Source organism: Lampetra planeri, chromosome 28, assembly GCF_965212315.1.
Source record: "Lampetra planeri chromosome 28, kcLamPlan1.2.h2, whole genome shotgun sequence".
Classification (NCBI taxonomy): Eukaryota; Metazoa; Chordata; class Hyperoartia; order Petromyzontiformes; family Petromyzontidae; genus Lampetra; species Lampetra planeri.
Genome location: NC_136134.1, coordinates 5,091,267 through 5,104,921, shown reverse-complemented (window position 1 = coordinate 5,104,921; position 13,655 = coordinate 5,091,267). Strand labels below are relative to the sequence as shown.

At 53.0% G+C, this 13,655-nt stretch overlaps 1 protein-coding gene across 4 annotated transcripts in view; it reads left to right on the top strand.

The window, feature by feature from the left end:
- The window catches only part of LOC144728346 (rho guanine nucleotide exchange factor 5-like), a 55,804-nt gene extending 43,603 nt beyond the window's left edge, over positions 1 to 12,201 (top strand). For all 4 annotated transcript variants that reach the window (XM_078607719.1, XM_078607718.1, XM_078607717.1 and 1 more), the window contains exons 15-20: positions 755 to 847; positions 1,180 to 1,337; positions 6,173 to 6,325; positions 7,558 to 7,640; positions 8,508 to 8,612; positions 9,463 to 12,201. In XM_078607719.1, coding sequence (XP_078463845.1) covers positions 755 to 847; positions 1,180 to 1,337; positions 6,173 to 6,325; positions 7,558 to 7,640; positions 8,508 to 8,612; positions 9,463 to 9,638 — 768 coding nt within the window. In that variant the 3' untranslated portion in view covers positions 9,639 to 12,201. The remainder of the gene's footprint in view (positions 1 to 754; positions 848 to 1,179; positions 1,338 to 6,172; positions 6,326 to 7,557; positions 7,641 to 8,507; positions 8,613 to 9,462) is intronic.
- The last annotated feature ends 1,454 nt before the right edge of the window (positions 12,202 to 13,655 follow it).

Sequence of the window (13,655 nt, the reverse complement as noted above, 5' to 3'; positions counted from 1 at the left end):
ACGCCTTCCCATATCCACATTAAAAATAAACCATCAGCCACGCCGCCTTCTGGTTTAACGAGCAAACTCTGGACCGGTTTCGACATTCATCTTCTCATCAGCAGAGTCACTGTTAATACTGGTAGGAACCTCCTGGTTACACCAGCCCACAGGGGATTATTGTGTCCGTCCGTCGTGCAGGGAGGGGCTGGGTGGGGTAGGGAGGGTGGGGAGGGGCTGGGTGGGGAGGGTGGGGCTGGGTGGGGAGGGGAGGGTGGGAGGGGCTGGGTGGGGAGGGTGGGAGGGGCTGGGTGGGGAGGGGCTGGGTGGGGAGGGTGGGAGGGGCTGGGTGGGGAGGGGCTGGTCACCCCGTGGTGCCCTGATAAAACTAAACGTTTAACCTACTCACACCGGCTTGTGCCCGCCGTTGTTTTTTAAGGACATTGTACTCACTGCAGAAAACTGTAGGAACACAACCGCACTCTGATAGCTTGTGCCAAACTGTGGCACACGCCCCTCCCGTTTGGTCTTGTCGGAGCTTCGGTACCGATAAAGTAATTTTATTCGAGTTTTTCTTCAGATTCCGTTTTGTACGTGTACATCGTCGTCATGCGAAAGGGGTTAACTTTGCAACGGATCTGAAGTTTCGCAGGAGGAAAGACGTGATGGCGGGGTGTGGTGGCATCGACAACATTGGCAGTGGCGATTTCTCAGCCCTGTGTTTTTGAATGTAATGTTTCTGTGCGTTTTTTCTCTAATTGCCTCACGAACGCAGGTGATAAAGGAGTCGAATGAAAGTGTTCGTAAAATGCAGCAAGTGGAAGAGATGATCAACATTTGTCAACAGATTGTGTTTGAGAATGTAAAGGTGAGAGAAATTTTACCCGAGTGCATTTTGACCTCTCTCCAGCACTGACAACCGTTGACCCTCGCTGAGCTGTGGCAATATTAGCAAACAAAGCCACCCCTCAGAAGGTGTGCACCTTAAAGCTTAGCACGTGGACAAATATATCACGCGAGTCGCACGTGTTTATACTTTCTGTGCCAATAAGTGAGGCCAGATAATGTAAATTGTAGACATTTGTGTTTCCCTCCGTTGAAGTGTGCTGAAGCCCATTTTTTACACGCTTTTATTTAACTCACTTCGTCTGTTGTATCCTCAAAAAAAAAATGGTGGCTACACGTGTCTTTCCCCTGCAGACCATCGGGCTCGTGTCGAAGAACCGTTGGCTGGTGAAACAGGGTGAGGTGATGGAGCTGACACAGAGGGGGACGATGATCATATCGCGACAGAAGGCGACTCCCATCCACATGTTTCTCTTCAACGATATGCTTCTGCTGTGCTCAAAGAAGAGGGAGTACGTTGATCATGTTTATACTGCGCTCTGTTGTGTAATAATTGTGTCATGCACACACACTTTGTACGTTGAACTTTTTTCCCATCGTACTTTGCCAACCGTGCAAATTAGAGGTGCGGGGGAAGGACGACAAGAAGCAATTCTAAATAAATTAGTTTTCACACTGCCCTGGTGTAATGATATTAAACCAAACTTTCAATCCAGCGGTCCCCCATTTCACTCAATCTCTTCAGAGCGCCAGTAGAAACAACGGTGCGAGATTCGTAATGTTCCACCCCCCCCCCCCCTCGTTGCCTGTGCACCGCAGAAGATTGGCAGGTCACTTACGGTGGGGTTCAAGGTGTCTGTGTGCTCCCAATCTGTTCAGAGGTGTCTGGCCAGCATGGATGAGTAGGCCAAATACCCTCCCTTTGGTGGGAGGCGCTTTTCCCCGCAGTGCCATGAAGATGGAAATTGCAGGACTGCCAGGTTACCTTTTAACACTGCTTATGATGAGCAGTGATATGTATAGAGTTAAATTATGTAAATTTATGACCCGATTATCTGGGTATTTGCCTGTTCTGAGCTGGCAAAACCTGGTTCTCTCTTCTTCCAAATATCCAGCAGGTGTGGCCATCCAAATATCTGGGGTCCAGACGATGGTCAAATGGAGTTATTCAGAAAATACTTCAAATTATCTGGGGATTTCTGTGGTCACGTCCTCCGGATAAATGAGTGAATCCCCGATTGGGACTTTGGGGGGATGGGATACCCTGGTTTAAAATATCCATTTTCCCCAGATAAACTGCGTTGGGGTATACGGTTGAAAATACATTTTGGGAAGATTATTACTGTTTAGCATATTACTGTTAATCCAGTAAATATAGATGGTCGTGATTGAATGACTGTAAAGTTACACAATAGTATAACAGGGCCTCCTAGAATAGAAATCTGACTTTTGGAAGGAAACGGAACTCTCCCGCGACATTTTCACACACGTTTAACACATTTGTTATATTTTATGACATCGTTACAAATGTTTAAAGCTCGGTCGTTGCCGCCCTCGTCGCTGCAGTCGTGACTCACGACCACCCGGCCACCGCGTGCCCCTGTAACCACGTGCCCCTGTAACCGTGTGCCCCTGTAACCACGTGCCCCTGTATCCGCGTGCCCCTGTAACCGCGTGCCCCTGTATCCGCGTGCCCCTGTAACCGCGTGCCCCTGTATCCGCGTGCCCCTGTATCCGCGTGCCCCTGTAACCGCGTGCCCCTGTAACCGCGTGCCCCTGTAACCGCGTGCCCCTGTATCCGCGTGCCCCTGTATCCGCGTGCCCCTGTATCCGCGTGCCCCTGTATCCGCGTGCCCCTGTATCCGCGTGCCCCTGTATCCGCGTGCCCCTGTATCCGCGTGCCCCTGTAACCGCGTGCCCCTGTATCCGCGTGCCCCTGTATCCGCGTGCCCCTGTAACCGTGTGCCCCTGTAACCGCGTGCCCCTGTATCCGCGTGCCCCTGTAACCGCGTGCCCCTGTATCCGCGTGCCCCTGTAACCGCGTGCCCCTGTATCCGCGTGCCCCTGTATCCGCGTGCCCCTGTATCCGTGTGCCCCTGTATCCGTGTGCCCCTGTATCCGTGTGCCCCTGTATCCGTGTGCCCCTGTAACCGCGTGCCCCTGTATCCGTGTGCCCCTGTAACCGTGTGCCCCTGTATCCGCGTGCCCCTGTAACCGCGTGCCCCTGTATCCGCGTGCCCCTGTATCCGTGTGCCCCTGTAACCGCGTGCCCCTGTATCCGTGTGCCCCTGTATCCGCGTGCCCCTGTAACCGCGTGCCCCTGTATCCGTGTGCCCCTGTATCCGTGTGCCCCTGTAACCGCGTGCCCCTGTATCCGTGTGCCCCTGTATCCGCGTGCCCCTGTATCCGCGTGCCCCTGTATCCGTGTGCCCCTGTATCCGTGTGCCCCTGTAACCGCGTGCCCCTGTATCCGTGTGCCCCTGTATCCGCGTGCCCCTGTAACCGCGTGCCCCTGTATCCGTGTGCCCCTGTATCCGTGTGCCCCTGTAACCGCGTGCCCCTGTATCCGTGTGCCCCTGTATCCGCGTGCCCCTGTATCCGCGTGCCCCTGTATCCGTGTGCCCCTGTATCCGTGTGCCCCTGTAACCGCGTGCCCCTGTATCCGTGTGCCCCTGTATCCGCGTGCCCCTGTATCCGCGTGCCCCTGTATCCGCGTGCCCCTGTATCCGCGTGCCCCTGTATCCGCGTGCCCCTGTATCCGCGTGCCCCTGTAACCGCGTGCCCCTGTATCCGTGTGCCCCTGTATCCGCGTGCCCCTGTAACCGCGTGCCCCTGTATCCGTGTGCCCCTGTATCCGTGTGCCCCTGTATCCGCGTGCCCCTGTATCCGCGTGCCCCTGTATCCGCGTGCCCCTGTATCCGCGTGCCCCTGTATCCGCGTGCCCCTGTATCCGCGTGCCCCTGTATCCGCGTGCCCCTGTAACCGCTTGCCCCTGTATCCGTGTGCCCCTGTATCCGCGTGCCCCTGTAACCGCGTGCCCCTGTATCCGCGTGCCCCTGTAACCGCGTGCCCCTGTAACCGCGTGCCCCTGTATCCGCGTGCCCCTGTAACCGCGTGCCCCTGTAACCGCGTGCCCCTGTAACCGCGTGCCCCTGTAACCGCGTGCCCCTGTATCCGCGTGCCCCTGTAACCGTGTGCCCCTGTATCCGCGTGCCCCTGTAACCGCGTGCCCCTGTAACCGCGTGCCCCTGTAACCGCGTGCCCCTGTAACCGCGTGCCCCTGTATCCGCGTGCCCCTGTATCCGCGTGCCCCTGTAACCGCGTGCCCCTGTAACCGTGTGCCCCTGTGTCCGCGTGCCCCTGTATCCGCGTGCCCATGTAACCGCGTGCCCCTGTAACCGTGTGCCCCTGTAACCGTGTGCCCCTTTATCCGCGTGCCCCTGTAACCGCGTGCCCCTGTAACCGCGTGCCCCTGTAACCGCGTGCCCCTGTAACCGTGTGCCCCTGTAACCGCGTGCCCCTGTAACCGCGTGCCCCTGTAACCGCGTGCCCCTGTAACCGTGTGCCCCTGTATCCGCGTGCCCCTGTATCCGCGTGCCCCTGTATCCGCGTGCCCCTGTAACCGTGTGCCCCTGTATCCGCGTGCCCCTGTAACCGTGTGCCCCTGTATCCGCGTGCCCCTGTATCCGCGTGCCCCTGTAACCGTGTGCCCCTGTAACCGCGTGCCCCTGTAACCGCGTGCCCCTGTATCCGCGTGCCCCTGTATCCGCGTGCCCCTGTAACCGTGTGCCCCTGTATCCGCGTGCCCCTGTGACCGCGTGCCCCTGTAACCGCGTGCCCCTGTAACCGCGTGCCCCTGTAACCGCGTGCCCCTGTAACCGTGTGCCCCTGTATCCGCGTGCCCCTGTATCCGCGTGCCCCTGTAACCGCGTGCCCTTTTAACCGCGTGCCCCTGTAACCGCGTGCCCTTGTAACCGCGTGCCCCTGTATCCGTGTGCCCCTGTATCCGCGTGCCCCTGTAACCGCGTGCCCCTGTAACCGCGTGCCCCTGTATCCGTGTGCCCCTGTAACCGCGTGCCCCTGTATCCGCGTGCCCCTGTAACCGCGTGCCCCTGTATCCGTGTGCCCCTGTATCCGTGTGCCCCTGTATCCGCGTGCCCCTGTAACCGCGTGCCCCTGTAACCGCGTGCCCCTGTAACCGCGTGCCCCTGTATCCGTGTGCCCCTGTAACCGCGTGCCCCTGTATCCGCGTGCCCCTGTATCCGTGTGCCCCTGTAACCGTGTGCCCCTGTATCCGTGTGCCCCTGTATCCGTGTGCCCCTGTAACCGCGTGCCCCTGTATCCGTGTGCCCCTGTATCCGTGTGCCCCTGTAACCGCGTGCCCCTGTATCCGTGTGCCCCTGTATCCGCGTGCCCCTGTAACCGCGTGCCCCTGTAACCGCGTGCCCCTGTAACCGCGTGCCCCTGTAACCGCGTGCCCCTGTAACCGCGTGCCCCTGTAACCGCGTGCCCCTGTATCCGCGTGCCCCTGTAACCGCGTGCCCCTGTATCCGCGTGCCCCTGTAACCGCGTGCCCCTGTATCCGCGTGCCCCTGTAACCGCGTGCCCCTGTATCCGCGTGCCCCTGTAACCACGTGCCCCTGTATCCGTGTGCCCCTGTAACCGCGTGCCCCTGTATCCGCGTGCCCCTGTAACCGCGTGCCCCTGTATCCGCGTGCCCCTGTAACCGCGTGCCCCTGTATCCGCGTGCCCCTGTAACCGCGTGCCCCTGTATCCGCGTGCCCCTGTAACCGCGTGCCCCTGTAACCGCGTGCCCCTGTAACCGCGTGCCCCTGTATCCGCGTGCCCCTGTATCCGCGTGCCCCTGTAACCGCGTGCCCCTGTATCCGCGTTCCCCTGTATCCGCGTGCCCCTGTAACCGCGTGCCCCTGTAACCGCGTGCCCCTGTAACCGCGTGCCCCTGTATCCGCGTGCCCCTGTATCCGCGTGCCCCTGTAACCGCGTGCCCCTGTATCCGCGTGCCCCTGTAACCGCGTGCCCCTGTATCCGCGTGCCCCTGTAACCGCGTGCCCCTGTAACCGCGTGCCCCTGTATCCGCGTGCCCCTGTAACCGCGTGCCCCTGTATCCGCGTTCCCCTGTATCCGCGTGCCCCTGTAACCGCGTGCCCCTGTAACCGCGTGCCCCTGTAACCGCGTGCCCCTGTATCCGCGTGCCCCTGTATCCGCGTGCCCCTGTAACCGCGTGCCCCTGTATCCGCGTGCCCCTGTAACCGCGTGCCCCTGTATCCGCGTGCCCCTGTAACCGCGTGCCCCTGTAACCGCGTGCCCCTGTATCCGTGTGCCGCAGTAAATTTGTCGTCGTTGATCACGTGCACCGAGCCATGCTCCAGGTGAAACCCAACTCGGACACGGAGGTCGCCAACAAAAACTCCTTCTTCCTCGTCCTGCTGGAGAACCATGCGGGCAAACACACGGAGAAGCTCCTCCAGGTGTCCTCCCCGTAAGTCCCCTCGCACGTCCACGCATGCACGCCAGGCCACTTAATACACGTGGATCCCTCGCACAAATGCAGTGCTGGATAAAATGTCCTACTCAACCTATTCTCAGATGATTGAAAAGGGTGATTTTTCGATTTAAAGCTTTCGTGACTGCAGGGATTCATCTTCTTGGTTCTTTCGGTAAAGTCACGTAGAAGGGAAATAATAAAATAATAAAAATGGGCCTACTTATTCTGTTCACTAGGAAAATAAAATTTTCAGTTACATGGTCCCCTTCATAGTATTGTACTATCTGTGTATTACCTCATGTTGTTATGCCTGCTAGTGGCAGTAAATAAGCACTCCTGGTAGCACCTGCATTCTTGTCACCATGGCGCTTCTCCATGAGGTGTTAATGTAGCTCTAGGCTTTGACTATGGAGCCTTGGCTGAGATATTGTCAGGGCCTCTTCTAGGCATGTCCTTCAAGCTGTGGCCTAGTCCCGTAGCTCTTGGCCCAGAGCACTCCAGTTGGGTGATAGGAAAATCTCATTTCTCTGGTTGACCCAGTTTCAACGAGACCGCACTAAGGTCTTGTTTTGTCATTGTCTCGCTTGTCTGATCAGTCAGTTGCCATCACAGGAAATAATGAAAAACGATATGAAAAAAACTCTCCAGTGTGCGACCGTGGTCATCCAGAACACAACATATAACGACGCTATTCCCGATCCACAAATACGAAGGAAATGACACAGCGATGCACGCCCCCGCTGCTCCTAACGTGGTTATGTGGACTTGACCACCTGAATGTGAAATTTCAGTTGTTGCTCTGTTTCTACATCAGCCATATGAAAGAAGACTAAGACCGGAAAGAAGTGTTGACTGGCAATGCCACAGTGTGTCAGGCATAATGCTTATGGTTCATGGTTTCACGCCAGCTGTATGAACTTTCACTATGCACCTTACAGCCTTCTTCTCAATTCTCTTCTTAAATATAATTCGACACATTCTAGCATTATTATTGGAACTCTTTGGCTCTTTCGGTAACGTCACGTAGTTAGAAATAAAATAAAACAAATTACGACGTTTCGATCGCAACACAAGCGGTCGTCATGGAAACATCGTGATTTTTTTTTTCTAACTACGTGACTTGACCGAAAGAACCAAAGAGTATGGATTCCTGCAGTCACGAAAGCTTAAAATCAAGATTGTTATTGGAGTCTTAGCTTTGTGCACTAAGTCTGCTGCGTCTGTAGGAGTGACATGGAGCGCTGGGCCGATGCCATCTGCCCACCCAAGAAGGAGACCGACAGCAGCGAGCAGATTTACGAGGACTGGAGTGAGTCCTTTAAACCTGTGTTCCACGTAAATTTAGTTTTTTTTAATGGCTACCAAATGTCTGGGAGGCTCAACTGGGATGTGTGGTGAAATGGCAGCTCCTGCCTCTGTCAGCCGTGCCCATTTTGGAATAGCCTCACCCACTCAATAATTTTCCCCTCCAGTTCAAACCACAGTGGTGAGATGTTAATTACCTCGCCTGGTATACAGGAGGACATGGGTTCAATCCCGATCCTGACGCCTGTATATTTGGAGTTTGCTTGTTCTCCCCGTGTTTGTGTGGATTTTTCTCCGGGTCCTCCGGTTTTCTCCTCCACAATTAGAAACATGTGTTTAGGGTATTTGGCTGCTATAGAATTTAACGTGACAAGCCAATTCGTTGTGATCATTTGTGACCAGGGCACTTCTGAAAAAAGAGCTATAGAGCTCAGTGGGCCTCACCTGGTAAAAAAAAAAAAATCACAAAGCGTCGAGACATTGGGACAACCTTTCTGAAATTGGGACTATCCCAGGCAAACTGAGACGTTTGGTGGCATAAAGTATATGTGTGATGTAAAGTGAATCCACTGTAAATTGTGTTCTCAAAGCCGTGCTATTTTGGAAGTAAGATGTGGAGGTAAGATTTGTATCATTTTGTTTGTAAATCATATATACAAGACAATCCCCTCTGTATCTTTTCGCGGTTTTGCTCTACAGCTCTGAGATGCGTATCAGGGTTGTTTGGCACGATGTCCGACGTTTTGCTCCACGTACTGGAACCTTCGGTGATGTTAAGACATCGTGGCAGACAACACACGCTACGGCCCGAAACATCGCGAAGAGCTATATACTCGTGGTGCGTAAGACTGAGCAACCGTTTGTCTTCCAGACTGTCCCCAGGTGCAGTGCATCTGTGAGTACAAGGCTTCCCAGTTGGATGAGCTGAGCCTGCAGGAGGCCGATGTCATCAACGTCCTCAAAAAGACGGCTGACGGTAATGCAGATCCACTCCACATTCTTCGCTCAACATAATACAACCAGTACCATCACCAGGCCTACCCATACAGGGCTATACTCCAAGCCACAGCTGAACTCCCACCTGTCCCAGTGTGATCAATGCAAGATGTGACGGTCTTTCATAATGCAGATGCGTGTGTGTGCGCCATTGTGGGAAATGGTGGCATAGTGGTGAGCACGCCACATTGCGATCCTGGTGGCCTAAGTTTTATTCCAGGCCCTGGCGAGCATCAGTGGCTAAACCGGTCGTGGGCCTCCCCTCTGTCGACTTTGGCCTCATACCGAGTACACGGTGCATTGTGTAAACATCTGCACTGGGAGACGGGAGGTAGTTTGGCATGGTGCTGGCCACTCGCTGCCCCCGCGGTTGTCATGCCACCCTTAATAGGTGCTCACTAATAGGCCCCATCCTTAGCAGTATATGCATGGTGGATAGGGGAATTGGTTTTGGATTTTTAAAAAATCTAATTTTTTTATGCAAACTTTATCGGATTTCAAAATCATTGCCATCATTTTGCAATATAGCATGTCTTTGTGCTGAGAGTAGTGACATCACCCGACGTCACGTGACACCACCCGACGTCACATGACACCACTTTTGGCAGGACGTCATGAACGACGTGAAGTCATTAATGCGCCGCCGCTACTTCTTGTGACATCACAGTTTGGTGTCGACCCAAAGCTTTTTTTCTTTTCGTATCTCGACCCAACTTTTCTTGGAATTTGTCAGATCCGCAAATTGGGAACACAACATCCCTAATTGAGGAACCTTGTCCATCCGTTTGTCCTGCGCGTGGTGTGCGCGCCCGATGCTTGGCGTGCTGCAGACTGGATGGAGGGCGAGCGCTTGTCCGACGGCGAGAAGGGCTGGTTTCCGGCCGGATGCGTGGAGGAGATCAAAAACACCCACGTGCGCGCAAGAAACCTCAAGGAGAGATACCGACTCATGTGCGTTGCTCAGCGCATGCAGAAGGCCGCCACGGAGATGGCCGGGTCAACATGAATGACGAATGGACGAATGGGTAGGGGGGGATTATTTGATGTTGAGGACCTGGAAAGAAACAAGCTAGATCTCCGTAATTTCTGAAGTCTTTGCAAGGGGCATTCCTCGGAATAGATCATGGGCAAGAGGTCGTCGTGGCTAACGGTATTGATGCCACTGTACCGACACCGTTGTTTTCAGCTAGAATCCATCACCCCCCACTGTCAACGTCTTGAGCAACAGTGGGGACACTTATGGTCTGTAAGTGGTGGTTAAAGAGGCTCTGGCCTAGAGATGTGGCAACCCCTCATGTGGTACAACGAACAACATTCATGGGGGCGTCAATAATTACAATGTCCCCACAAACACTGGGAGAGGAATAGTTACCGCCCAGAACTCTACCAGCCACCACCATCACCACAGCGTTCACTAAATCGATTAACTGTAGTCATAGGCAATGAAAGCCTCCCTTAAGCCATTGCCATCTATCATGATGTTGCGATGAAAATAATGCATCAAGCGCCTGGACACGAGTGGATTTCATCACTCCATCTCCACAATGGACAACCACATGAGTGTGTTTCATAGTTTGACTGGCACTCTATCATTAGTCTCGACCGCTAGTCCGTCATACCTTCGAACGATATGACCTGGCCAAGCCAACTTACTCGATTAACAGGTAAATTTGATGTCTGTAAAATTGTGGTATGTTCCCTAATTCACATGCTCCTCTTTCCGTCTTGCAGTCACTCTTGCAACAGCAGCAATGTTTAAAGTGCATGAGTATGCTTTTTTAATATTATTGTTATTTAAAAGATGCATACGTACAGTGTAATTCCCAGCATGCACCTCTCCATGCGTTTTTTGTGTACTTGCCAGCTTCTGTTAAATTTCCAATGGCACAGAAAGAAAATCAGAGAATGCGACCAAAAAATTATTGAAGATCTCTTAAGCAAGCAATGGAAGCATGAAATCAACAGCAAATAGAACATCGACAATGAAATGTGTGTTGCATTGTGCGTGGGGTGCCATGAATGGGGAGCGGTGGCGCAGCAGTTAGCACGCTGCGCTACAAACCTGCACATGACCAATACCAGTGACAATTATCTGAACCGGTCATGGGCCTTCCCTAGGTCGACTCCGCCTCGAATGAGTACCTGGTGTGGTGTGTAGTCATCTCCACTGGGGAGACAAAGGTGGCCGGGCATGGTGCTGGCCACCCACCCCTTTGTGTGCCGTACCCGGCCTTCATTGGTGCTCGCTTAACAGCGCTTGTTCCTACAGTCTGTTAAGGCTGTATGGGGGATCTTTGTCTTTGGGGTGTCATGCAACATACAACCGTGTAAACAGGGACAATATGGATCTGTGACCAAGTACGAGAGCTTAACTGATGGTGAGAGATTAAGGTTCAGCATTTGTATAAAATGTGCATGGGAAAGGCTCGGTAAAGACTCAAAGGTGGTTGGGCCACGTGGTTGGAACCATTGGACCAACGTTGGACCAACAATGCATGTTTACTGGCAAGTGCCCTTTAGTAAAAATATGGAAACAAAAGCTAAATCTTGTCTTTTACCATAATTTAATGATACAATGCACACATTTAATCAAAAAATGTATACAGTATATAATTATGGAATTGTGTTGTATGCTGTATATATCGCATGAAGAATACTGTGTGAACACGGTGAACAGCTTAACTGGTGTTATTGGTGACGGGCGGAGGCACGTCTAATGAAAAGCTCATCAGTGGCATAGACCAAAAATGTGTCGAACAAACAACGAACCCTCAATGTTTAATTAATCTCTGAAATATAAATCGGCTCAAGCCTCCTGTAAACCACGTGACTTCTGTGTGCCCCCCCCCCCCCCCCAACTCGGAATCCACCCCCTCTCCATGCAGCTCCCTCCTCACTCCTTCTTTCTCTCCTCCCTCTCTCCCCTCTCATCTCCCTCCCATCCACCGGTTTCCTGGCCCGGTCATTCCTTCTCTCCCCCTCTTCCTGCCCGGCCATCCCTCTTTAGTTGGTGTCACGGTGGCGAGATGTTAACTACCTCGCCTGGTATACAGGAAGTTGTGGGTGCGATCCCGACCCTGACGCCTGCTGCTGTATATTTGGAGTTTGCTTGTCTCTCTTCCCCGTGGTCGTGTGAATTTTTCTCCGGGTCCTCTGGTTTTTCCCCTCCACATTTAGAAACATGCGTTTACAGTATTTGGCTGCTTTACATTTCCACGTGATGAGCCACTGCATTGAGATAGCATTTGTGGCCATGTCGCTTCTGAAAAAATAGCAATAGAGTTCAGCGAGCCTTGCCTGGTTAAAAAACATTTGTATGCTGCTCATTTTGAGCCGTGTGCCCTCTTTGTCCGTCTTGGGAATTTATATCCCAGCATCCCTTCCCGTTGCTTTTTATATTTCCCCATTCATTATATACTTGACGGTACTGCCCTTACGGTGGTGTGCCACGTGTACAACGTTTTATAATTATATACGAAACATGTTGAATTTTAAATGCTGTAGTGTATAAGTGTACCCTTAATGGTTTGTAAGATGTATAAGTTCGATAAAGAAATGAGTTAAGTCTACTATTGTTTTCTCACAGTGTCCTTATGTTTTGAGGGTTTTTTTAAAAAGTTGTTTTAAGAACACGTTCATTTGTGGTTTTCATACTTTACACAACGTTTTGCTGGCTGGAAGGAGGAACAGACGGACGGTCACGTCCCAAAGGACGTACGCTTTACCATTTTTTGTAAAGTTATTGAATGTTTTCAAATACATGCATTGTCATTCGGTATTACGATTTAAAAAAAACCACACAACTTAAAAGTTGAATTATTGCAACCATTTATCCATTAAAGGGTGTTCATGATCACATCACGCGGAAAGCGCCCCATCTCATTAGCAACAATCTGACAACCATGCATAACACGAGTTATACTGGTAGGAACCTCCTTGTTACACCAGCCCACGGGATTATTGTGTCCGTCCGTCGTGCATCCGAAAATGGGAGGGGTGGGGCTGGGGGGAGAGGGTGGGGAGGGGTTGGGTGGGGAGGGTGAGGAGGGGCTGGGTGGGGAGGGTGGGGGGTGGGAGGGGTGGGGCTGGGTGGGGAGGGGCTGGTCACCCCGTGGTGCCCTTATAAAACTCAACGTTTAACCTACTCACGCCAGCTTGTGCCCGCCCTCACAGTCGGGCATATTTGCGGAAAACACCACGCCGCCGTTGACCCTTGCCATTGACCGAGCAACCCAACGTTCCTACCAGCTCCCTCTGCAGGAATGTGTTAGGCCACTGCCCTGGACTACATTGTTAGCACAGCGTAGTGCGGCAAAGTCCATTGTTGTACTGTACTATACGCCAACAGCTGTGCTAACTTCCTTCAAACCACACTGAGCAGTAGATTAATGAAGCAGGGTTAAAAACACACACACCTGACCCCCACAGCTTCTGGTGGCCCTCATCAGAGGTCGCAAACGGGTTTTAATTCCTTACCCGTACCCGTGCCCGGCCGCACCAGGGTCGCAAATGGGTACCCGTACCCGGCTGGGTACCCGTTCCCTACCCGTACCCTACCCGAAATGAGTGACAAACGGTTACTCACCAGTGACTCACGGCCTACCCGTACCCGGCCGGGTACAGGTAGCCAGGTATCGGGTAGGGTACGGGTATCGGGTACCCGGTTGCGACCTCTGGCCCTCATCCAGCAGCAGTGGATTGACTCAAGGGGATGTACGTGTAAATAAACCAGAAGGAACAATTGCAGTCGGAGCCAAGTTTACTAAACTTGGCGAGGCAGTAACAAACAGGCAGACATTCGGACATGTAAAGTGGAAGAAGTTCTATATACATAATCACGGCCTTACAAAAGGGGCATTATAAGAATTCAGTGGCCCTATATGAAATGAGTGATCGAAGTGAAAAGCTCATGTTTTATCCTCCTTGGCCCGTTTGCCACATCAATCATTCAAGGCTTCAATTGCCTCCTGGGGGCCGTCCATAAATGACGTCACGCACCTGGGGGGGGGGGGTCAGACATTTG